The sequence below is a fragment of the Phyllostomus hastatus genome, unplaced genomic scaffold (genome assembly GCF_019186645.2).
Source record: "Phyllostomus hastatus isolate PE091 unplaced genomic scaffold, TTU_PhHast_1.1 phas_contig_254, whole genome shotgun sequence".
Lineage (NCBI taxonomy): Eukaryota > Metazoa > Chordata > Mammalia > Chiroptera > Phyllostomidae > Phyllostomus > Phyllostomus hastatus.
In genome coordinates this window covers 19631267-19657325 of record NW_025333810.1, presented here as the reverse complement: position 1 = coordinate 19657325, position 26059 = coordinate 19631267, and the positions used below count along the sequence as shown (strand labels likewise).

General features: G+C 40.8%; 1 protein-coding gene across 1 annotated transcript in view; it reads left to right on the top strand.

Moving 5' to 3' along the window:
• ALDH7A1 (aldehyde dehydrogenase 7 family member A1) overlaps window positions 1-26059 on the top strand; it is a 45344-nt gene that overhangs the window by 6184 nt on the left and 13101 nt on the right. Inside the window, exons 4-11 of the mRNA XM_045838060.1 lie at window positions 4362-4442; window positions 5063-5186; window positions 7747-7879; window positions 9268-9312; window positions 12982-13059; window positions 17320-17417; window positions 21710-21751; window positions 23264-23358. Of these exons, the coding sequence (XP_045694016.1) occupies window positions 4362-4442; window positions 5063-5186; window positions 7747-7879; window positions 9268-9312; window positions 12982-13059; window positions 17320-17417; window positions 21710-21751; window positions 23264-23358 (696 nt within the window). The remainder of the gene's footprint in view (window positions 1-4361; window positions 4443-5062; window positions 5187-7746; window positions 7880-9267; window positions 9313-12981; window positions 13060-17319; window positions 17418-21709; window positions 21752-23263; window positions 23359-26059) is intronic.

Sequence of the window (26059 nt, the reverse complement as noted above, 5' to 3'; positions counted from 1 at the left end):
CTGTGGGTTCTTTAAGAGTTACTGCTTGGGACTCCAGAAGTTTCTTCCATCAACTCAACCCCTGCTGGTTTTTGCAACCAAATGTTGTGGAAACCTATCTTCCTGGCACTGGAACCCTGGGCTGGGGTACCTGGCCAGGGGTACCCCGGCCAGGGGCTGGGGCTGGGACTTCTTGCTCCTGAGATATGCCTCCTGAATTTTTATCCACACATGTTTGTGGAACCAGCTCATTCCGTATCTGCTTTAATTACATCATTGTCAGACTTCTGACAGTTCTGAGTGATGGTTGTCCTTTATTTTAGTTGTAATTTTGGTGTGGTTGTGGGAAGAGGCGAGCCATCTCTGCCTATGCTGCCATCTTGACCAGAAGTAAGACCTTATTTTATTATCATAAAAGTAATGTAATACATATTCCCTACTTTTTTAAAACCTAGAATGATGCAGTAAACAAGAGAATCAAATATGATCCCCTTATTTTCTCCCCTTACATTCTCAGTACAGAATGGTTATTAGAGTTATGTTTGGTGCATTTCCTTCTAGTCTTCTATGTGGTTATTTCATAGTTATGTTTATTCTAGTTACATGCATATATACATGATGTGTATAAAATTCTGTGACCTGTGGTTGCATTATGCCAGGCTAGAATTACTGCAAAATTTTTAACCATGATGTATGTATTCTTATACATATACAGTTATACCTTGGTACTACTCTTTGGCTTCAGAACTCATCAAACCCTGTACTCGTTGCATTTTGATGAGAAAAAAAAAGTTTCAGCACTCGACACTTGCTCAGGACTTGTCACATTTGCCAGAACTTATATGAGTCGTGATGTTGCCCCTCAAGAGAAAGTGCTTCATTGTTCAGTACTCTAGGTTTTGGCACTCATAGGTTCCAGCATTCGTAGGTTTCGGCATTCCACGTGAGTTCCAGAATGAATTAACAATGAATACTGAGGCACCACTGTACTTTTTGTAAAAAAAAAAATTAATAGACTTATTTTTTACAGCAGTTTTAGGTTCATAGTGTAGGGGAAGAAACATTTTCCTTTCTTTCATTCTAAGTTCTATGGCTGGTCTAATGATTAAATTGACTAAGACAGATTAACAGAAAAATAAATTTTAATTTTGTACATAAAGGTTCCCTGGTTCCCTCAAAGATATTAAACCGAAAGGCAACCAGGTAACTGGTGCTTATATAGCATCTTGAGTGAAGGAAATGAATAGGGGTCTGGGGTTTTAACAAGCAAATGTTTGGTTAACAAATGTTTGCCCTGCTGTGCAGATAAGTCTCTCAGATATAAGAAGTTATATTTAGTACTAGGTCTCTTCCTGATACAGCTCCCCCCTTTCCAATTTTTCCTAGGAAGTTTAGGGGAGATAAAATGCTTTTCCTGAGGCTGCTGGGTCTTATGTGCCTTCAGCACAAAGTAATCCATATGTTGAAGTGGCGCGTTCTGGGGTGACTTGTTCTGAGCCCACTCAACAGAAAGGAGAAGAAAGGACAGAGTTCTCTCCCCCTCCCCCTTCACTCTTAGCAAGTTTATTAACATCTTGCATAGTGTGGTACATTTCTATGATTGGTGAGCCAATATTGATTCATTATTATAAATTATATAAAGTCCATCTTTTATATTAGGGTTTAACTCTTTGTATACACCATTTTGAATGCCAGTGAAACATTTGACCAGAAATATCTATTACAAGTGTATATTTACCCAGGATGACTACGGTCGTGTTAGAGGAGAGAGTTAGTGTGAATTCAGAGCCTTTGCTTTTTTTGAACTGGCCTTTCCATCTGTCCTCACTCCAGGGTGGCGGCTGACGTTGTGATGCCAGCCTTGACTATTGGGCTATACTTTGTTGTTGTGTTTGCATTCAGGATCTCATTTAGCAGTCTGCTCTTACTCGGCAATGCTGGACTCCGCGCCTTGTCCTTCCTCATACTTCTCACACAGTTCAGAACTCCCTGTAGAATGGGGGCTGCTAAGTGGGACTAGGTTGCTTTTCTGGGTGATGGTAGAGTCAGTTGGGAATCTACTTATTAGAATTTGAGTTAAGCAGTTGAGTTCAGAGTTTGGGAAAGAGACAGAGACTTTGCTAACTGCCTGCCAGTCTCCCACCGATGTGGGCAGTGAGTTAGAGGTTGCTGGGGCCTCAAGCAAGAACCAGGCGGAACCAGGTCCCCTCCTGGTCTATGCATGTTCCCTCTTGGCTCCTCACGTGTGTGGATGGAGCCCCTGGGTGGCCATGATCCTCTGGGCTGGCTTTGCCTGTTTGAGGACAAACCACTGTTTCATTTAGTTCAATTGAATTAAGCCTGGGATTTTTCAAGGAGAACATTTTTCTTGAAAAGAAATACAGTATAAAAATGTGGAAGGCTAGTTAATAAAAACAGATTTCTGCCTCTTCACTGGAACTGCCACAGAGAGCATAGTTGGGAATGCTGAGTGCTGCCTCCTTTCACGAGACAGTTTTAGCTCAGGAGGCCACCTGTTTCTGCCCCTCTGCATCCCCTGCGCGTCTTCCTTCTTCCTCTCCATCTCTGGTGAGGAAGAGCCAGAGTCTCCTTTCTCTCTCTATTTTTATTGATTTTAGGGAGAGGGGGAGAGAGAAAAAGAGAGAGAAACATTGACCACCTGTCTCCCATATGCGCCCTAAATGGGGATCGACCCCACAGTTTAGGTGTGCGCCCTGACCTGGTATTGAACCACAAGCTTTTGGTGTATAGGTCGGTGCTCCAACCTACTGAGCCACCTGCAAGGGCCCCTAATAAGTTCTCAGTTGGATTCCCTACTTCTCTTTTCACCTCAATCTGTTCTCTACCCATTAGACAGTGACCTTAAGAGATAAAGCAAATCATTTTGTTTTGCTTTTGAAAAACTGTTAAAGACTTCCCATTGCACTTGGCTAAGATTCTGACTCCTGCTCGGTCTTAACATCATCTTCTTAGAAACCTCTGCGCCATGAGAGCCAAGTGCAGGAAGAAGCGAATGCGCAGGCTAAAGCGCAAAAGAAGAAAGATGAGGCAGAGGTCCAAGTAAACTGCTAGCTTCTGTACCCATGGAAGCCACAGGAGCAGAAATAGGGGAAGCCAGAGGCCAGGGACACTGGTACAAATTGTTTGACTGCATGCCTGCTGAACATACAGTCTGATCTCTGCGACTACCTTTTGAGAGACCCATGCTGTCTTACAACAACAGTCTCTTTTGGTCCTTTGCCCTGGACCTATGACATTCTGGACTGGTTCTGTTATCATTTGTGGCTGAATGTGTACATCTCTTAGCTGGAAAAAAAAAGATTCTGACTCCTTAAAAGTTTCTGACTTTAGGCATGCTGGCCTTCCCACACAGGCCCTCAAATATGACAACCTTTTATTTCCCCTGGATCTCTCCTACATGTTCTTTTTTCCTGCTGGGAAGAATATTCCTGTGGTTGACTTTTCCTATTCTTTGGGTTTCAGCTTAAATCTCCCCTCCTTAGACATTTCCCCAACCACTGTTTAGGTTAAATAACTTACCCACTTATCCCTCAAACCTGCTGTAATCTCTGTCTCAGTGCCCTCTTCATTTCCTTGGACTTTATAACCCTTTTGGCAGTTTGTAAATACTTGAGCCTTTTTTAATCCCTGTGCCTTCCACTAGATATTAATTAGCTCCATAAATGCCTCACTTCTTATTTTAGTCCCAGTGCTTGTTAGTACTGCTGTCACAGAGTAGGTGTTCAGGAAATATTTGATGAACAAATGATATGATTTGAACGTATTATGGAATGCCAGTTTATAAGGAAGCTGCATCAAGGGTTTGGGCATGAAGCCAGTTTGGCCCATAAAAACTCATTACTGGGAATCATAAAGGCATGTAGATCTTTAAGGTATTTTGAGCTTTCTGGAGTCATCCCAAAAGATTGTGTTCAGCCTCTGAATTTCTCTCCTTGGCACAGCTCCTTTCTAACTATGAACCTATCATCTGAATATTTTCTGGGCTGTTGGTCTTGGCTTTGGGGCCCACCATATCACAGTCCTGACATGATCAAAAGAGTCATTTGCTTGTGGTTTGCTCTCTCACAGCACATTTACCCAATACAGTATTAGAGACGTGAGTTTGCACTTTGATATTTTATTTTATTTTTGATTTTAGAGAGAGGGGGATGGAGGGAGAAAGAGAGGGCTAGAAACATCAACTGGTTGCCTTCTGTACGTGCCCCAGGGGAGTACACCTGCAACCCAGGCACGTGCCCTGACCAGGAATTGAACTGGCGACTTTTCGGTTCATGGACAATGCCCAACCAACTAAACCGCACCAGCCAGGGCAACGAGTTTACACTTTGAATGGGATACCAAAATTCCATTCTTTTCTTTAGGTTCCTGCTCCAAAGCGAGGAGAAGTAGTGAGACAGATTGGTGATGCCTTGCGAGAGAAGATTCAAGTACTAGGAAACTTGGTAAAGTATTTCTGTAATAAAAATATGATCTTTTAGAGGCGAATAAGGCCTTCTCGCATTTCTGTATATAACAGTGTGATTTTTTTTTAAAGTTTTAACTTTGATGACATTCAATTTATCTGCTTTTGCTTTCTGTATATATTTTTAAAGCTTTTATTAATCATTTTTAGATAGATGGGAAGGGAGGGAGAAAGAAAGGGAGAGAAACGTCTATGTGTCAGAGAAACACTGATTGTTTGCCTCTTGCACGCACTCTGACTGGGCCACAACCCAGGCATGTGCCCCGACCAGGAATCCAGCCGACGACCTTTCCTTTGTGGGATGATGCTCAACCAACTGAGCCATGCCGGTCAGGGCATACGATTGTGATTTTTAAGAAAAGCAATTAATACATTTCAAAAGTCTTTTCTCTGGAGGAAAGATGAACACAGTGGACAGGAAAAAGTGAACGCTATTCTTAGGTTTTAAAATTTTTCAGAAAAAATATGAGCAGATATTCTGAAATTTAATACCTTCACAAAACAGACACAAAATATGTTTTCCATTTTCTGCCTTATCATTTTGATGTTTAACATATAAATTTTGTTGGAAAAATATAGCTTGACTTTTTGTATTTTCAGGTGTCTTTGGAGATGGGGAAAATCCTAGTAGAAGGTGTGGGAGAAGTTCAAGAGTATGTGGATATTTGCGATTATGCTGTTGGCTTGTCACGGATGATCGGGGGACCCATTCTGCCTTCTGAACGTAAGCAGTGAAGTCGCTGAGCTCCAAGTTCTGTGCTCTGACACAGGGAGCTCCAAAACATGCCCTGGCTCTGAACAGTTTGCGAAAGAGGAATTGTGAGTGGCACGTGAATGCATGAAAATGTCTTTAATCTTTCTACCCAGAAATGCAAATTGAAACAGATGAAAACATCAAATCAAGACACTTTAATTTTTAAAGATGGAACTTGGTGTCAGCAAGTCCATGGGTGAGACAGCCTTTTACAGGGACTTGTAGTGATGAAGTGCCATCCATCTGGAAAAAATAGAGGCTTACATATAGTGCCAGTTTCAAGAATCCAATTTAAGTAAATAATTTGAAATGTGACAAAGTGTGTAAAGATGTTCATTGTAGTATCAGTAGGAAACATTAAAAATGACCTAAATGTTGTAAGGCAAAGGTAGAGTTCATTTTGGCTGTTCGTTAGTGGGTAATAAAAATCCTGCTTATGAATTGCCTATCTTCAGCACCATACTTTTATGAGAAGGTTGTTTTTACTTATTTTTAAATTACCTTAATGTTACTTTTTTGAAGAGATGTTATACTCATCACAAAATTGAAAAGGAATAAAAGAGTGAAGGATGAAAAGTACTCCCCTGGGGATCCCACGTGTTCCCATGGCGGTAGTCACTGTTTGTGGTTTCTCGTACAGCTTTTTAGAGCTTCTGTTCCCTTACCGGTAAATACATGTCTTCTGGAAACACAAACATTAGCAAAATATACATTCTGTTCTATACTTTTTCCTACTTAATGGGTGTTAGAAATCATTTCATATTGTTCCGTTAAGGTGTCTCCTTCATCTTTTTTTTTTTTTTTAATGGCAATTTGCTGTAAAGATCCTCTTTGTAACTTATTGAGTTTGTTCCCAAATGATGGATGTTTTCAGTTTGCTGAGTTACGATGTGCTGTCAGGACCAGCCTTGTACTCTGGGAAGTTTCAGTGAAGAGGTTAAGGGCTTATGTGATATGTAACATTCACAGTTTTAATGGAGCGAACAGACATTCTGTGTGGCCGCATTGAAGATACAGGGCCTGGAAGTCTGCCAGAGTGATACCAGTGGTTATTCCGATGTGGCAAGATTCTTGACGGGTTTTATTGTTGTCTTTCTATTCTAGAGTATTTTTCAAAAATGTCCACGATGAGAATTATGTTTCATTTATGATCGGGAAAGAAAATAAATATATATTAAAAACTTAAGTAATTTATTTTAGAGAGAGAGAAACATTGACTTGTTCCACTTATTTATGCATTCACTAGTTGATTTTTGTATGTGCCCTGACTGGGGATTGAATTCACAATCTTGATATATCAGGATAACCTGCCTGGCCAGAGTGAAAGTTTATAGATTTTTACATTTTTATTTACTTAAAATTTTTAAAAATGTATATTTTAAAGAGTAGATTATTCATCGGTACAGAGGCTTTGGGGTAACTTTGACCTCATTAATGCAGTTAACGCTTCTTGAGTGTCTGCCAGGTGCCAGGTGATCTAATAGGTGACGCTTGATCAATGAGCTATAGTCCTTGTCCTGAAGGAATTTATAAGGTTCCTTACATTTAAGGGTGAGAGGCAAGTGGGAGATAAGTAAAGGGATAATTATAATACAACATGCTAAGTACTGTGATGGGGTGTAGGATAGGATAAGATAGTGAGCCCCAAAGCTCAGCCAGAGAAAGTAATCCAAAGCCTCCCAGAGGAAGTGATTCAAGTTAAGTCCTCAAGGAAGGGAGGGGTAGAGTGCTGGGGCAGGAGCTATTTTAAATAGGGAGGGAGAAAATTAAAGCTTAGGGTGGGAGAATGTGGAGTACTTGGGGAACTGTGCTGCTGTAGCACAGCTGGAGGGCACAGTATGAGGGGAGAGGCTTTCCTGAGAGTGAGTTTGGAATTTACCAGAGGGCAGCTCCAGTAGTGATCTGGACAATCAAAGGGTTTTAAGCAAGGGAGTGATGTTATCAGAGCTGCACTGGCCTCTCTGGGGGGAGGGATACAGAGAAGGGGGAGGACTAGAGAGGAGGAGGCAGGCCCTGCCTGCAGGAGGCCATGCCAGCACAGCATCTGAAGGGAGGTTGGGGTGCCTACACCAAAGGAAGGTGTGGTGGTGGGGTGCAGCCACTGGCGGCTTCCCTGTTCCTAGCTGGCCGTGTGAGCATGGCCTGAAAGATGGATGGCTGGGAGCACCACCTTTCCTGTCGGTTTGTGGTTTTCACCAGGGTTCGTGAGCTATCACTCCTTGCTTTGGTTCTTCACTGCTCTGGCTGGGTGCCCTTGATTAAAATAATCAGTTCATATGAGGATCAGGGGCATAGTGTCTATCATTATGGTTTATAAGGTAATGTAGTAAGAGTAGCTTTTGTAGTGTGCTAATTAGTGTACCCAGCCCCACTGCTGTGTAAAGTGATCCACCATGAGGCATCTGGAATCCCCACTTGGCCCTGTGTACCTTTGTTCTGAAGATGAAAGATTTTAGACTTTGCTCTTCCTAATTTGACTTGAATTACATGAACATGCTTGAACATATTCCTTGCCTTCCTCTGTCCTCAGGACCTGGCCATGCGCTCATCGAACAGTGGAATCCTGTGGGCCTGGTTGGCATCATCACTGCCTTCAACTTCCCGGTGGCGGTGTACGGCTGGAACAACGCCATCGCCATGATCTGCGGGAATGTCTGCCTTTGGTGAGACCTGCTCACTTTCTTGTCTAGTAGGAGGCAGATAAAAGCAGCCATTGTTAGGTCCTAGTACAAGTGTTTTAAATGTATTGAAATGCTTTCTATAACTCTACTCTTTCTGTTACATATTGAGTCACATCTGCCTCTATTTGTGAAATATCAATTTTGAATTATTATGTGTTTTAACCATTGGTAAAATTTATTTTTTTGACTTATTTTTTTGATACAGCCTTGTCCTTCCCATTGTTTCCACCCCAAGCGGGTGTACTGTCATTAAATTCTGACACGAACCTCCTGGATTTAGTGTCAAGGTCCGCATGTGCAAGGGCTCCGTCCTCCAGAGGACTGGCTGTGGCTCCGCTTTAGATGCAGGCTGCGAGCATCCCCAGCCCCCAGAACACCTGCCATTCTGACCAGCCATCTGCAATGGTGCAGGTTCCCAGAACCCTTGGTTTCAATAATTCATTAGAATGACCCCCAGGACTCAAGAAAGCACCAAACATAATAATAGTAGTTTTATTAGAAAGGATACACACAGGGAGAGGTCTAGAAGGTCATAGACTGCAGAGCTTCCACGCCCTCCCCTGTGAGCTTGGGGCACGTCACCCTCCCAGCTGGGAGGCTCCACTGAGCTTTGGGTTCCAGATTTTTTTACTGCGGCTTTATTCCATAGGCATTATTGATTCAGTCATTGACATGTGATTGAACTCAATTTAGATTTCTCCTCCCTTTGCCCTGGTTGGTCTTTCTGGTGACCAACCAACCCCCATCTTGAAGCTACCTAGGGGGCCCCACAAGTCACCTTGTTAGCATAACCCAGAGTTCTGTCACTCGGAATTCCAAGGTGTTTTGAAGCTCTGTGTCAGAAATAGACCAGATAAATAATCTTTATTGTACTACCCTCCCCAAACAGAAAACTGAGGAAACAAGTAGGAGGAAAAAAAGAACTTGTAGTGAGTCACAACTTTCTTTTAAAGTTTGACTCTTTTTTTTCTTTTTCTTTTTTTGAAAAACATTTTATTTATTTTTAGAGACAGGGGAAGGGAAGGAGAAAGAGGGAGAGAAGCATCAATGTGTGGTTGCCTGTAACACCCCCGTGCACTGGGGACCTGGCCTGCAACCCAGGCATGTGCCCTGACTGGGAATTGAACCGGTGACCTTTCTGTTCACAGGCCAGCACTCAATCCATTGAGCCACACCAGCCAGGGCATCATGAAAGTTTTGTAGACTGCTGGGTCTCAGAGACCCCAAGGTGAAGGATAGATTCCTTTTTCAGTTACTAGGCTCAGTTATCTAAACAAGGTTTTCTCACAAAGACTTATGCTTCTTCTTGATAATAAAAGGTACTTATGATTTCCACCAAATTAAGTTGCTTTTTTTTTAACCCTCTCAAGGAAAGGAGCTCCGACAACTTCCCTCATTAGTGTTGCTGTCACAAAGTGAGTATGTGTGTATGTGTGGCTTTCTTTCTCCTGGGAATAGAATAACCTCAAAAGGGTGATTGACAGGCACTGAATTTTTAATGCAGTGTCAAAGTATAATTAGTATGGGATTTCGATCACCTCTTTCTCTTTTGGTTGTAATAACGTTTTTACATCGTGTGTAGTGTTTGCAGTTTACAGCGTTCTTTCAGGGCCACACCATTTAACTCTTTGGAAACATGCCAGGTGTTGAGTTAAGTGTTGAGACTGAACTCTTATAAACATTACCATCACTTGAAAGTAAAAGCAAATCCAACCGAGAGGAAATTTCCTTGCAATTTAGGAGCTATATTTTATAACTATTCAACATGTTAATGGTTTTGATTTCTACTCAGCTAATTCTTTTATTGCTTTTGCTTTATAGACTGCTAGCAAAGCAGAAAGAAATGTTTATTATTCCACGGATTCTTCTCACACTATCCAAAATGTATTATTTTATCTTTTGATTAAAAAGTTGTTTTATTTACTCTTATTTGTAAACTTGACAACTCTGATTATGTCATAAAATCAGTGTTACTAATCATCATTCAGAATTTAGAGATTGTGCCTGAGAGATGCCTGCTGTGTGGGGCGATGGTGCATCCTTCACGCTTGATTTCCTGGTTTGTGTTCTCTGATTGAGAGTTGTTGGTACAGAGCTCGTGGTGGAGTCTCTGTGCAAGAGAGTCCTTAATATCAGAGCATTTAGGAGCACTGGCGTAGGACTGAAAAAAGAGAGAATAATATTTACTTCAGAGGAATGTGTGATATTGAGGGAAATATATCCTTCCAGTTAGGGCTGTTCAAATTAAATATTTCAAAGAACTCTGTATATAAAACATAAAAATGATGAGATTCCCCAGGCAATTTTTTTAAATTAAGAAATAAAACTTAAAATAGTTAACATGGTCATGGTCAACAAGTGGCTTGCTGGTTTAAACAACTGGTTTAAAATACTGTCAAGTGTTCGAAGTTGTTGCTTTGAGACATTTTATATTTATTATTTAATTATTTTGAAGCATTTGAAATGTTCGTATAGGAACATGGCTGATATTTTAGATAATTGAGAATATTGTCTTTTTTAAAAGACTTTATTTACTGTTAGAGAGAGGAGAAGGTAGGGAGAAAGAGAAAAACATCAGGTTGCCTCTCACATGTCCCCTACTGGGGACCTGGCCCGAAACCCAGGCATGTACGCTGACTGGGAATCGAAACTGAGACCTTTTAGTTTATAGCCAGACTCAGTCCACTGAACCACACTAGCCACAGCAAGAATATTATCTTGTTTTGTAATGGAAGACAATAAGTACAATGATGCTAAATTTTGCCATTATTCAGCAAGGATGCTGCCATATCCAGGGGGAGTTCTTAAATTTAACTGAACATTCAGACTCTTAAGATTAACAGAGGTCATGTGTCATCCCTCTCTGTTGGATATTCTAGTGTGCGAGGAGGATAGCGTTAGGTATTTCTTTCAATTTCTTTGTAGCAGTTTGCACAGAGGTAGGGAGATGAGATCTACAATGGACCAGAGTGGGGGTTGCCCTGACTTCATAGCCTAAGGCCCCACAGGAGCCAGGATGCCTTGTAAAAATTCCATTGGCAGAGCTTTCAGCCACCTGTAAGGGACATGCTGTTCCAAGAGTCACGGCACTCAGAGAAGGCCAAAACGTGTGAAGTTCCTATTTATCATTCTCTGGTAGTTATCCTGGTCCCTGTGTAGTGGGCCCGTCAGGGGTCGTTTTTACCAGAAGCTATGTCGTCTGTGTGGGTGGCGTTGTTGACACTCTGACATTCATCAGGCAGCTGGGAAACAGAACTGGAGAGTTAACCTAAGGTTAGATTCTCAGGCATTAGGGGGAGAGGGTTTTGTTGATCTTTACTCGTGGTCGCAAAGAGTAATCTGTACCTATCAAGGGCAACCAGTTTACTTGTGTAGATAGGATATACGCCGTAAGTCCCTGGGCAGAACTGTACAACCTGACACCTAGTCTCAGACCTGAGAGCTGTAGTGTGGATTCCTAGCTAGGATGGGGAAAAGAAAACCACTATAAAGGACATTTTTTATTGTTTGTTGGGATGACATTAGTTAATAACTTTATATGTTTCTTTTATTTTCCCCAGCGAAGTACATTTATTAGAAAGGAAACTCCAAATAATCACAAGCGGTTCTCTTGCACAATTCTACAATATGTCACCTGTATATTGTATTGTGTGCTCACTACCCAAAGTCTAGACTTCCTTCATCACCATTACTTTGACCACCTTTACCCTCTTCATCCTCCTCCAACCCCTTCCCCTCTGGTAACCACCCTTAGTGTTAGTGTCAGTAAGTTCGTTGTTTTGTGTGTTGCTTTCTATTTAATAAGTGAAGTCAGGGTGCTCGTCTATAAAGGACATTTGAGGGGGACAGTCTGAGTATTTACTTGCATTCGCAATGGTATCTTTTTTTCTTTTTTTATGGAAGTGGGTATAGGATTTTGATCTTTTTTGAGATTTAAACTAAACCAGTTAGAAGGTAGCCAGAAAGTTGATGTAAAGAATCTTTGCTGTATTTTGGCCCATGCTCCTCAGGAAACTCACGGTGAAGAACCCTGTTTCAGAGCAAACAATTACTGGAGCCATTTTTAGAACTTGAAATAAGATTTAATCAGCATTGAACGGTATTTATCATTTTAACTGACAGTATAAGTTTAGGAAAAAAGCTGTGCTTGTCTGCAGTGCTTTAACCCAGAAGAGACTAGGAAAGGTTTGCTGTGAAACCAGTGGACACTAGTCCTGAACTTCTTTATGGTTTTGCAGGCAGGTCCAGCTCCCTCAGCTGTGTCTCCTCAGGACCTGCTCTAGGTTTGGGGACCGCTTTCCGCTTTCATCATGTAGCACTTCTCTAGCTGGCTCTGCTTTGCAGAGATGTGTTGAAACCTCTTTTTTTTTTTTTTGCTGATGGGAATGCCCTTTTATTTTGCCATCTTTCTAGGTTTTATTCCTTACTATTTCTTTTTTTTTATTTCTTTACCATCATTTTAACAGATTCGTAGTGAGAGACGAAAAGAAAAAAAAATGCCCTGTGATCAGTCAGCAATCTTGAATTTGAATCAGCTACATCCTCAGAGTTTGGCAGAAAATACTTGAAGACAATGATCACTTGAACTACCTGTCCAATGCTTTATGTCTTTTGTTTATTTTGGATTTTTTTAAAAGGAAAATTAAGTTTTAATTAAAAGATTTATTTTTAGAGTGAGGGGGAGGGAGGGAGAAAGAGAGGGAGAGAAACATCAGTGTGTGGTTGTCTCTCATGCACCTCTGACTAGAGAGACCTGGCCTGCAACCCAGGCATGTGCCCCGACTGGGAATCGAACTGGTGACCCTTTGCTTCACAGACCGGAGCTCAGTCCACTGAGTTAAACCAGTTGGGGCTATTTATTTTGGATTTTTAAACATTTCTTTTCAAGATTCTCTTAGGGAACCTTTTAAGGGTTTGAAAACCTCATTTCTGTTTTATGAGGAGAAACCCAGTCCTGGATGTTTGAGGGAAGGGAGAGGGAGTTGAAACAGGAAAGTTGGGTGGTTGGAATTTATTCTTATTTGTTCAAAAACCCTAAGAAATTAAACTGCTCCCTTACTTAGTAGTAATTGTTTTCTTTCTAGGATAATAGCCAAGGTTCTGGAGGACAACAAGCTGCCTGGTGCAATTTGTTCCATGACTTGCGGTGGAGCGGACATCGGGTAGGTCCATGATGGAGAATATCTTCTGGGGAAGGGCCCCAGGTTGACTGACTAGAGTCATCTTTACCAGAATAACTAAGCCCAGTTGCAGCTGAAGTGCTGACCAGGGAAGGGAAACCTGGGAATGCAGCTTCTTCATTTAAATTTATTGTTTTAAAAAACCACCATATAATTCACATACCATAAAATTATCTCTTTAAAAATGTACAGTTCAGTTGTTTTTAGAATATTCATTGTTGTACAACCATCACTGTTGTCTTATTTCAAAACATTTTGGGGTGGGGGGCCCCAAAAGAAACCTTGTAACTATTGGCAGTCACTTCCCATTCCCCTCTCCCTAGCGATCACTAAACTACTTCCTGTTTCCAGGGATATGCATATCTGGGACATTTCATAAGATCACATCATACAACATGTGGCCTTTGTGTCTGGCTTCTTTCACTGAGCATAATGTCACAGCCTCTTTTTAAACTGGAACTGACCATATAACTGCTCAGAACCATGATGAAAGAGGTTGTTATTACCGGCTTAGACTTTGATTAGGTGGGGTTTCATAGAGGTCGTCCTTTTTTGAAAAAATTATATTTTATTGATTATGCTATTACAGTTTTCCTGATTTTTTTCCCATTGCTCCCCTCCAGCCAGCACCCCTCACTCCTTCAGGCAATCCCACAACCATTGTTAATGTCCGTGGGTCGTGCGTGTAGGTTTTTTGGTGACTCCATTTCCTCTTCTGTACATCCCAAGGCTATTCTGTAACTACCTATTTATTTATACTTATTTTTTTTGCTTTTATTTAGTAGTAGTAGTATTTTTTAAATATATAATCTTTATTATATTTCTTTTCATTACCATTTAGTCCCTGTTTGTACTTCTTAATCCCCTCACCTCTTCTTCCATTCCCCCACACCCATCTGGCAACCATCAAAACACTTGCTGTATCCATGATTCTGTCTCTTCTTGTTTGCTTAGTTTGTTTTTTAGATTCAATTATTGATAAATATGTATTTGCCATTTTATTATTCATAGTTTTAATCTTCTTAAGTCCCTTTAACATTTCATATAAGAATGGTTTGGTGGTGCTTAGCTCCTTTTTTTTCTTGTCTGGGAAACTATCTGCCCTTTGGTTCTAAATGATAGCTTTGTTGGGTAGAGCAATCTTGGCTATAGGTCTCTGCTTTTCATGACTTTGAATATTTCTTGCCAGTCCCTTCTAGCTTGCTGAGTTTCTTTTGAGAAATCAGCTGACATCTTATGGGAACTGCCCTATAGGTAACTGATTTCTTTTCTCTTGCTGCTTTTAAGATTCTGTATCTTCAACCTTTGGCATTTTAATAATGATTTATCTTGGAGTGGGCCTCTTTGCATCCATCTGGTTTGGATCTCTGTTTCCTGGACTTGTATGTCTATTTCTTTCACCAAATGAGGGAAGTTTTCTTTTATTATTTTCCAAATAGATTTCCAGTTTCTTGTTCCTTCCCTTCTTCTGCCCCTCCTATGATGTGAATGTTGGACCTCTTTGAAGTCATCCCAGAGGCTGCTTCACTATCCTTGTTTTTTTGGATTCTCTTTTCTTCTTGTTCTGGTTGGTTGTTTTTTGCTTCCCTATATTCCCAATCATTGATTTCATTCTTGGCTTCTTCCACTCTACTCATTTCCCTGGAAATTGTTCATTATTTCAGTTAGTGTAGCCTTCATTTTTGAATGGCTTTTTTTTATGCTGTTGAGCTCCTCACTAAGTTCCTTGAGCATCCTAAAACCAGTGTTTTGAACTCTGCATCTCAGAGATTGCTTATCTCCATTTTGTTTAGTATTTTTTTCTAGAGTTTCGATCTGTTCTTTCATTTGAACCACGTTTCTTCATCTCCTTGTTTTGGCAGCCTCCCTGTGTTAGTTTCTATGTATTAGGCAGAGCTGCTTTGCCTCCATGTGTTGGTAGTGTGGCCTAATGTAGTAGGTGCCCTATAGGGTCCAGTGGCACAGCCTCCCCTATCACCCAAGCTGGATTACTCAAGGTACACCCTTAGTGTGGGCTGAGTACATCCTCCCTTGTAGTTGAGCCTTGATTGCTGTTGACAGGTGAATGGGAGGGATTTAGCCTGGCCAGTCAGCTGCAAGGACTGGCTGTGACCACTGACCACCATGCTTTGCCCTCTGTGGAAGATCAGCTGTGCAGGGGCAGGGTGGTGGTGCTCTGACATGATTTGTAGCTGTCCACTGGGGTTGCTGGCCTGGGGTTTTCAGGGTGTTGCAAGCCAAGGTCAGCCCCACCTGTGTTCTGCCCAAGGCCACTCTGCCTGGGCTATAAAGCCATCTTAGATGGCTGCTACTTGTGGTTGTCTTGGAGATTCCCAGGTGAAGCCAAGCTGTGAATCTAGGCTGACTGCTGCTAGTGCCAAGCCTTGGGCTCCCTCAGGCCAGCTGTGGCATGTTTGAAAGGATTTAGGAAATTGTACAGCCAAGACAAGCCATTCATAGGGAAAGCAGCTTGAGTGGGCCCAAAAGCTGGGTTGGGCAGAGTCTCTGGGGTTCTCTAAGGAAGGTCAAACAGTGTTAGCCAGGTTGATGGAGTGTCAGATATGGCACAAGTTTGCTGGCTGTGTGGCTCTGAGGAAAAAGTGTTTACAAAAGAAACAATGGGCTCTGCTCGCCTTAATGCCAGACACTTCAGTTTGTGCCCGTATGCCACTGATGCCTTTCAAGCTGCTACCCCAGTGCTAGAGGTCAGAGGGAGTCTGAGTAAATGGGTCCATGTGTGGTTTCTTTAAGAGGAACTGCTTGGGGCTCCAGAAGTTTCTTCTACTGACTTAATCCCCTCTTGTTTTTGCAGCCAGAAATTGTAGGGACTTACCTTTCTGGCACTGGAACCCTGGGCTGGGTGGCCTGGTATGGGGCTGGGGCTCCTTGCTTTGGAGATATCCCTACTGAATTTTTATTGTTATTTTTAAAGATTTTGTTTATTTATTTATTTTGGGTGGGGGAGGAAGAGGGAGAGAAACATCAATGTGTGGTTGCTTCTTGTTCACCCCCTACTGGGGACCTGGCCTGCAACCCAGGCATATGCCCTGACAGGGAATCAAACCAGCGACCCTTTGGTTTGCAGGTTGGCACTCAATCTACTGAGCTACACCAGCCAGGGCTCGAATTTTTATCCACCACTCGTGGGTGTCGGACTAGCTATTCCATATCTGTACCCCTCCTACCAGTCTGGATGGGTGTGGTTTTTTTAATTGTGTAGTTGTTAATGGAGTTGTGAACTCCATTCAACTCTATTTCTGATGGTTCTGAGTGATAGTTGTTCTAAATTTTCATGTGGTTGTGTGAAGAGGTGAGCCATGTCTGCCTATGCCACCATCTTGAGCGGATGTCCTTGAGGTCAAGTCTTATAACTTTTACTGGTGTGGTTTAAATGTTAGTATCCCTCTGTCACTTTTTTCATACTAGTCTTCTTACTGAGTGACCTCCAAAATGAGCAATTATTACTCCGTTGTTCTTTTTTTATAAGTGAAAAATATGTATGGTGTATTGTCTAAATGTCATTTACAACATGAGTAGTTTGTCCTTCTACCAACTCTTTTTTTGCCTTCTGGGCATCCAGTCCTTGGCTTTGACCTTAGAGTAGCTGCAGTAATTGCACTAGTGTGTAGGAGCGCATTAGGGAACAGCTGCCTTGGGTGTGGGTGCTCATGTTTGTTGGGCTGAGCCTGGGGAAGCTTGCATGGGTGAATTCATCAAGCTCTTCATGCCCCATGTAAGATTGATGCTGTGGCCACCCTGCTTGGCCCACACCAAGCTTTTGAAGCACCAGCTATGAGCAAAGAGGTTCAAATCATTAGTGTCTGGAAATCCTAGCACAGCCTAAATTTATAAGTCATCTTCCATGAGAGATACTTAGGATGTATCCTTACACTTTTTAGATTTTTAATTCTTAAAGGAATTAGTAGTTTAAGAATCTGCAAAATAACTGGGGTGCTCCTCAAAGAAATGCTAAGGTCACATTGTCTCTTCACCCATTCAGTATGGGAAGGACTTTCTTCCATAACAATGATTTCTGTTTGTAGAGAGCTCACAGCAGAGGTTAGCCTATTCTGTTATATGGTTCTACTTGTGAAAATCTAGTTCATTTTTAAGGAGACCTTCCCATGTTCTGTTGTAACTTTGCCTTTCTAAGAGTCCAAGTCAGGGCTTTCTGGCCAGTACCATTAGGTGGCACCATTTCTGGGTTTCTCTGCTCAAGTGACATTGTCCGTTGCCTTGCAGCACTGCAATGGCCAAAGATGAGCGAGTGAGCCTGCTGTCCTTCACTGGGAGCACTCAGGTGGGAAAACAGGTGGCCCTTATGGTGCAGGAGAGGTTTGGTAAGTGTTGGCTTTCTAATGAGGATTTTAATTCCCTCAGAGGTACAGATGTGAAATCTAAAAGTTGTTTTTTGTCCCATAGAGATACCAGTCATGTTTATTTGAGTGTCCAAGAAAAAGAAGGGTACAGTTATTAGTGGGTTCATATTAGGGCAATCACAAATTTAAATAGCATAGTTTGGAAAAGGATGTCATTTTCTCTCTAAATGACTACAGTAGTATCATATCAAATGTATTTATCAAATTCTATCAGACTTATTTGGCAAATTAAAAAAAGAAAACCCACAATTTAAATAGAGTCACTGAGTACAGGACCTATAGTGAATGTGGAATAAAAGATTTAAATGTGTGCTGTCATTTATATAAATATAGCTTTGTATGCTCTACTTTACGAGTGATTAAAAAAGATTTTTAAGGATAATACTGACTGTCAGGTTTTGGCAATCATGAATATAGACTTCAACAAGGGGGATTTGACTAGGTAATCTGCCAGCCCTTTTGCATTTTGGGCATTACTTTTAAAAGGCAAGTTTACAAAAAACTATTAGAGCTAATAAGGTCAGCAAGGATATAAGATCAATAAACAAAAATCAGTTATATTCTATACATTAACAGTGAACAATCTGAAAATGAAAAACATTCCATAAAATAGCATAGCATCAAAAAGAAGAAAATACTTAGTAAACTCAACACAAGATGTGTAAGTCTTTCACACAGGGTGCTATAAAGCATCATTGAAAGAAATTAAAGACTTAAATAAGAATAAAGTCATCCCAATTTCATGCTTTTGAAAAGTAAATATTGTTACTGCCCAAGATCGGTGTTGTGCAAGGGCCCTATAGACTGAATGCGGTCCCTTTCTAAATGTCGGATGTCGTCTCTGTGGAAGTTGATGAGCTGATCCTAAAATCACATGCGAATGCGAAGAACCCTGAATAGCTAGAATAGTCTTGGGAAAGAGGAACAAAGTTGAAGGACTCACACTACCTGATTTCAAAACTTAACTGCAACTGCACTAATGAAGACTATGTGGTACTGGCACAGGGATAGACAAAAAGGTCAAACAAATAGAACTAACAGTTCAGAAATAAACTCCTACCTTTATGGCCAAATGATTTTGACAAGGGTGCCAAGACATTTCAATGAGGGAAAAATGGTCATCTTAATAAATGGTGCTGAGTCAACTAGACATGCACATAAATGTGTGTGAAGTTGGACCTCTGCCTCACTTAGTGTGCAAAAACTGACTGGGTTGGACCCTCACCTCACCCGGTACACAAAAACTAACTCAGGATGTATCAAAGACCAAAACATGAGTTAGAACTATAAAACTCTTAGAAGAAAGCACAGGAGTAAGTTTTTATGACCTTGGATTAGGCACTGGTTTCTTAGCTATGACACTTAAAGCAAAAGCAGAAAAGGAAATAGTGATAAATTAGATTTCATCAAAATTAAAAGGTTTTGTGTTTCAGAGGACACCATTAAATAAAAAGGACAGCCTGTGGAATGGGAGAAAACATTTGCAAATCTTATATGATAAGGGACTTATATTTAGAAGATATAAAGAACTCTTACAATTCAACAATATTAGAGACAGGTAACCCACTTGAAAATGGGCAATGGTTTTGAATAAAAACTTCAAAGAAGATATACAACTGGCCAGCAACTATGTGCAGAAACACTCAAGATCATTAATTCCATGCTTCCCACCAGCAGATTTCCTCTTCTTATCCTTCTGTCCCCTTTTTAAAAAATGTATCAGCCTGTCTTAAGTTACAGGTGCTTTTCTTGGAGGGGTTAGCTGTAGGAGTGGGGGTAGGGAGCAGAGAGAATGGGAAGGGTGTAGGAAGTACCGTTCTTCTCTTCTGCCACAAAGTACTTGAAGCCAGGCAGGAGGAGCCGATATTAGGTATAGAATCTTCTGTTTCCCTCTCCTTTTTTGCCATCTGGAATAGTGCTCTTCTATAGCCAGAATTGTCATAAATCAACTGTTGCAGAGACTAGAGTTGACGTAGCATTCAGTGACTTTTGGTAAGAGCAGCCTTATCACCTTATAATTAACACTCACTGGATGCTTAGCGGGTTTAGAGCGGTGGAAGTGAGAGCATACTCTCTCCTGCTGTCACATTCACTCCTGATACCACAAGTAAATAAAAGGTATTTGCATAGAAGCTGATTTTAAAATGCATTTAAGGAAAATTAAATGTATGTCCCAAAGATGTAGTAAACACAGCTCTGAAATTGAGGCAAATAAATTTTAAATCTTATGCTGGGGAGTGTATGGTCAGAATGGCATTCAGAGTGGGCTCTGTAACTTGCCAGGAATGTAAGTTGGCCATATATGGAGTAGCCCTTATATGCATGCCCTTTGGCCCTGACCTAAGTAGGTATGAGGTAGATATTCAGCAATTGATATATTGAACACTAGAGAAGTAACTAAATAAAATTTGGTACATCATCATGATGGATACTGTGTAGTGATTAAAAAAAAGGCTCCTAATAATTTTAAGGAGAAGGTATAACATTAATCAGAAAACAAATCAAAGTTAATTTAGTTAGTGGTCTCTCAACTAAATATAAATGACCTTTTTTCCTAAATATAATAGGAAAAAAGATCAGAAGGCACTATAGCAAAGTATATAGAAAGATTTCATGGTGACCTTTGGGTCATAGGTTTTTCCTGCCTGATACATTTTGCTTTTTAAAAAAATAATTTTCTTTTTTAATAAAGATTTTATTTATTTATTTTTAGAAAGAGGGGAAAGGAAGGAGAGAGGGAGAGAAACATAAATGTGTAGTTGCCTCTTGTGTGTGCTTTACAGGTGCCTTACGGGGACCTAGCCCGCAGCCCAGGCATGTGTCCTGACTGGGAATCGAACCGGCCACCTTTTAGTTCTCAGGCTGGTACTCAATTCACTGAGCCACACCAGCCAGGGCTAAAAAAATAAATGTCTATAATGAGCACATACATTTTAAACTGTTTTTATTGTGGTAAAATATATAAAACATGAAATTTACCATTTTAACCATTTTTAAGTGTGCCATTCTATGGCCTTCAGCATATTTACATTGTTATGCAACCATCAACAACATCCATCTCCAAAATTTTTTTGTCTTCCCAACCGAAACCCTGTGCCAATTAAAAGCTAACTTCTGGCTGGCGTGGCTCAGGTGGTCAGAGAGTCATCTTATAGCCAAGGGGTTGCATGTTTGATTCCCAGTCAGGGCACATACCTGGGTTGTATGTTCAATGCCCCGTCCAGACATGTTTGGAAGGTAGCTGATGAATGTTCCTCTCTTACATGGTTGTTTTTCTCTCTCCCTTCCTCTCTCTATAAAAGCAATGAAGAAATGTCCTCAGGCCAGGATCAAACAAACAAACAAGCTCCTCATTTCTGCCTTCCCCCAACCCCTTGGCAACCATCATACTATTCTACTTTCTGAGTCAGTGGATTTGACTGATCTAGGAATCTCATATAACTAGAATCAGACAACATTTGTCTTTCTGTGACTGGTTTATGTCACTTAACATAATGTCTTCAAGGTTCATCCTTGCTTTAGCATGTGTCAGAATTTCTATTCTTTTAAAGGTTGAATTTTATATATATGCATGGTTTTTTTTTTATCCATTCATCCCTCAGTTGGACACTTGATTTACTTCCATCATTTAGTCATTATAAATAATGCTGTTGTGAACACGGGTGTACAACTATCTGTTTGAATTCCTGCTTTTGCTTCTTTTGGTTATGTACCCAGAAGTTCAATTGCTTGATTGACCATGTGGTAATTCTGTGTTTAATTTCTTGGGAAATTGCCATATAGTTTTCCATAGTGGGAAACATAGCATTTACACTAACCTGGGGTTTTTTGGACATACCATCAAACTTAGAGAAAAGTTATAACATACCCAAGTAATTTCTATACGCCTGTTGAACAGATTTACCAGTGCTTCCATTTTGCCCCATTTCCTTTATCATTTTCTCTCTCCAGGAACACACATGCATGCACATTGTGGTTGCATATTATGTTTGAACCATTTGGAGAACGTTGAGGACCTTGTGTTCCTTGACCACCAAATGTTTCAGTGCATTTTCTAAGAACAAGTACATTCTGTCATACAACCGCAGTCCAATTATTAAAATCAGGACATTTGATGTTGATGCAGTGTTCATGCTGTTTTAAATCAGGAAATAAATTAAAACATAATTGGGATAGGTTATGATTTGAGGCCATTTATCTCTTGCATTAAATACTAAAATAGGCATTCATTTGTGTTTATGTGTTTTTTAAAGGGAGAAGTTTGTTAGAACTTGGAGGAAATAATGCCATTATTGGTAAGGCTGCCCTTTGTTTTCATTTTGTCTTCCATTCAGAGTATCTTCAGTAGTCCTGAGTACATATACCCTGTTTAGGAACTCCTCTGTCCTGTGTTGTCTGTGCCAAGGCCTAATTCACATGTTTAAGAATTTTACTCATGAGACAGGACACAATGGTTTGAAGGCAGAGGTAACTAGGAAGGAACAGTGTTCATGTAAATGTAACCCGGGCTTAGAACCTGCGTGTGAGACTTCCTAACGTGGCCTTGTTTCTTGTTTTTCCTTCTCTTATTTTCTGAAAACTGGCCACGTGTGTCTCTAGAATGAGTAAGTAACTCTTATGTGACTTGTTGATTACCATTGGATTTCAAAAACACTAGTTTGTCTTTAGTGGAATATTTAGTGCTTTTATAACTGAGAAGGAATGCTTCCTTAAAGCATTTTAATCATTTATCTGTAGATTTCGATATTACTTCCGGTTTTCAATTATTTGGCACAAAAGGAAATAGTCTACTAATGTAACTGGATAATATAATGAATATCAGTAGTTTGAGACTTAGTAAAAGCATGCATTTTGTGATAAAAAGCAAAATTTACTAATTTGTATATTGCCATCGTTGTGTTTAAATGCCTATATGTGGCATACAGAGTTTAAAAAGTACATGGCAAAGAGTTTGTTTGAGATGAACTTCTAATCTAGTTAAAGAGAGAGTTCAAAAATACAGTTAGGACTTAGCACTGGGTATTTGCTAGGTACTGTGCTCCGCTCTTTCATGTGTGTTGTTTCATTTAATCCCCACAATAATCCCACAAGGGAGATACCGTGAAGAGGTGGAGGAACGAATGAACTCAAGTATAGAGAAATTTGGTTTTGCATTGATGTCTTTAGAGGAACAGAGGAAGCAGAAAAGGGCCCTTTGTGTGTGATCATTTTGAGATTTTTTTCCTAAGTGGGGTAAGGTAATCTGGTGTAGGAGTAAAGAGCTTGAGGGGTCTCACAGATTTGGAAACATTTCTGTAGAGAGACAACAAGAGGCATTTAAAGGTGTGGACCAATGCAGGTGAGGATTTGGATGTTAGAGAGCGAGTCTGATGGTGGTGATAATCAGAAGCTTCCCATCACTCTCTCTGTAGGCCCAGGGAAGGTGGCATCAACATGGGCCTTGGGGTTCAGACTAGAGGCAAGTAAAGCTGACAGGAAGGATGAGGTCTTAGAGAAGGGACTACAAGGAGGCTACAGAGGAGGCTTACTCAGTATGAGAAACTTTGAGAAATGAAAGATGAGGAGGTCAGAGGAGCGAGGGCCTCCATGTACATCTGTACTTGGATGAAGACCATAGGGCTCTATTCTCACATAATTTTCTCTGGATGAAGAGTGGCCTCTGCAGTGTGAATGTGCTTATTTTACAGGGATCATTCTATACTCTTTTACTGCAAGTCCTGTAGTAAAGGCTTCAGTTATACCAGTTAGCAAGTACCTTGTCTGCCTGCTTCATGGCACTGATGGGTGTGTGTTTGTGCTTCTCTAAGCCTTTGATGATGCGGACCTCAGCCTAGTCGTTCCTTCAGCTCTCTTCGCCTCCGTGGGGACAGCCGGCCAGAGGTGTACCACTGCGAGGCGCCTGGTGAGTGTGTCTGTGTAGTCACGTGAGCTTGTCCTGCACTTCGGTCACCACTTTCTAACCAATTGTATAGGGAGGTGTCATAGAAGTATTGTTAGAAACATGGACTTCCTAGATGTGGTTGGCAAATGTGTGGCCCTATTCTCTCTTCTCCGCTCATGGCACGTGTTGCCAGTCAACCAGGGATTCGCTCTGATTGGTTGGACTTGGACTGGGAGTTGAGGCCATTTTCAGTCCCTCACTCAGATCAATATGAACAAAGTCCAGTGTCACTGAGAGATTAAAACAAGCTAAATATTTGAAAAATTTTAAAACTGTCAGCTGAAAGATAGACAGCCTTGTTTTTCTTTTTTTAATTTTAAATAGAAATATTTAAAGACTTTAATTTTTGGGCTATAACTCAAGTCTCAGATTTGACTTGATGTGACATGGCTTAATGAAAAGCAAATGACTCTAGGTATGTTGATTTTTCTCTGTTTATAATAAACAAGAGGTTGTTTAGTTTCAGCATATGGTTTAGTTTCAGGGTTTGGGATATTTAATCTCCACACTTAGATTTGGCTGGATTTCAGTTTTGTGTCAGATATAGCCTTGATTTTCATGGCTCACACGGTACTGCAAAACTGTGAGTGCTATAGCCAGGCAGGTTTCAGTTAGGTACAAAATTTGGCTACATTTGCCAGTTTTAAATGATTAGTGTTTTCTTTCTGTTTAATTAAGAAAGCAGTTTGAAGTTGAATTACAGGGGAGTTGGCTTTGGGTTTTACTGTCATTCACAGTGAGTGTGAACAAATTCTTCATAAGGTTGGCATAATCTAAATTGATGAAAATAAGATAAAAGATATATGGAATTAGTCTTTACTTTTCCCATCACATTTTGTATTCATTTTTTCCTGTATTTTACAACAAATGAATCTTTCCTTTTTTAATCATTACTCTGTTGAAGTTCTCAAAAAAAACCCCTAAGATACAGTGTTCATAAAGTATTTATAATTTATTAAATTTATTCACCTTAAACATTTATTATATTAATGCTAAGAAGAAAATCAATTTTTTAAAAATGATTATAATCGTAATTACATGGCAAATATGAAATGACATAAAAGAAGCATTTCTCTATGCAACCAACTTTTTCTTTGTATCTTAGAGCAAATACACGTATTCATGTTTTATATTTAGTGTTAAAAATTAGACCACATTATTAGCCATTGCCCAAGATCAATTTCCATAGGAACAGTAAAGTAATAGGTAGAAAAATCCTTTGCAGCACTGCAGACCTTCTCATAACTAGTTCTCATAATGCCAATGCGTTCGCCACATGGAGACCAACTCAGAATAGATGGCTTGACAAATTCACCTCCACCACTGGGAACATAGCATGGAGCTCACATCCTACCCAGAGTGAGTCCAGTGCATGTCCTCACCTGATTAAGGCCTCACTCTAGAGACCTAGTCGGCCTGAGGTTAAGAGCATATGGTTACACAGCAGCAGAGGTAGGCTGACCAAATCGTGGTGGGATGTATTCACCATGACTCATACAGTTATAGTGTGGGATAGTTATGCTTGAGGTTTTCTGCTTCATAAGATGTTGAATGCTCTAGAAAAAAAAAGACATAATTGATTTGTAAAGCTTACTCAAACAGGTCCTTATGGAATTGATAAAGACTTGTCTTAGACCTCCAGTCAAGATGGCGGCATAGGTAAACACAGCTCATCTCTTCACACAACCACATCAAAGTTACAACTAAAATATAACCAGCCATCACTCAGAACTGTCAGAAATCAAGCTGAATGGAAGTCTGACAACCACAGAATTAAAGAAGCCACACCCATCCAGACTGGTAGGAGGGGTGGAGACAACAAACGAGCTGGCCCCACATCCATGTGTGATGGATAAAAATCCAGGAGGAATAGAATAGGAGCAAGGAGTCCCAGCCCCACACCAGGCCCCCAGCCCAGGGTTCCAGTACCAGGAAGATAAGACCCCATAAATGCTGGCTGCAAAAACCAGCAGGGATTGAGTTGGTGATATAAACTTCTGGAGCCCTAAACAGTTCCCCTTAAAAAACCCATACATACTGCAAAAACAAAGCAAAACAAAACCCCAAACACAGTCTTATTCAGAGTCACTCCCTATGAGCTCCAGCCCTGGGGTAGCAGCTTGAAAGGCACCAGGGAGGAATTGGAGTGTCTGATATCAAGGCGAGAGCTGAGGGATAGCTTTCTCCCAGACAGAAAGGTGGTCAGGGACTGTTGTCCCATTTCTGAACCCTCCCTCCATACAGCCACAAAGCCAGCAAGCAGGTGTCATATCTGAGACTCCATCAACTGGCTAACACCATTTTTCCTACCCTGGAGATCCCCAGATTCCATTGAACCCAACATATGGGCCCACCCAACTTACGGGTCCACCCAGACTGTTAATTGTGATTTTTTCATATGAATGGCTGGTCTTCTTTCATGCTTCACAACACCATAAATCCTCTAAAAAAGGCAACAGCCTGCCTCAGTGAGCCCCCAGCTCCCATACCTCTTGGGAAGTGGCCCTAGGCCCAAGCACTAGCAGCAGCTAACCTAGATTCAATCTTCGCTTTGCCTGTGAATCTCCAAGCCCAGCACAAGTAGCAGCCATCTCAGATTGCTTTATAGCTCAGACAGGGTGACCCCGGACAAAACACAGGGATGCCTGACCTTGGCTTGCAC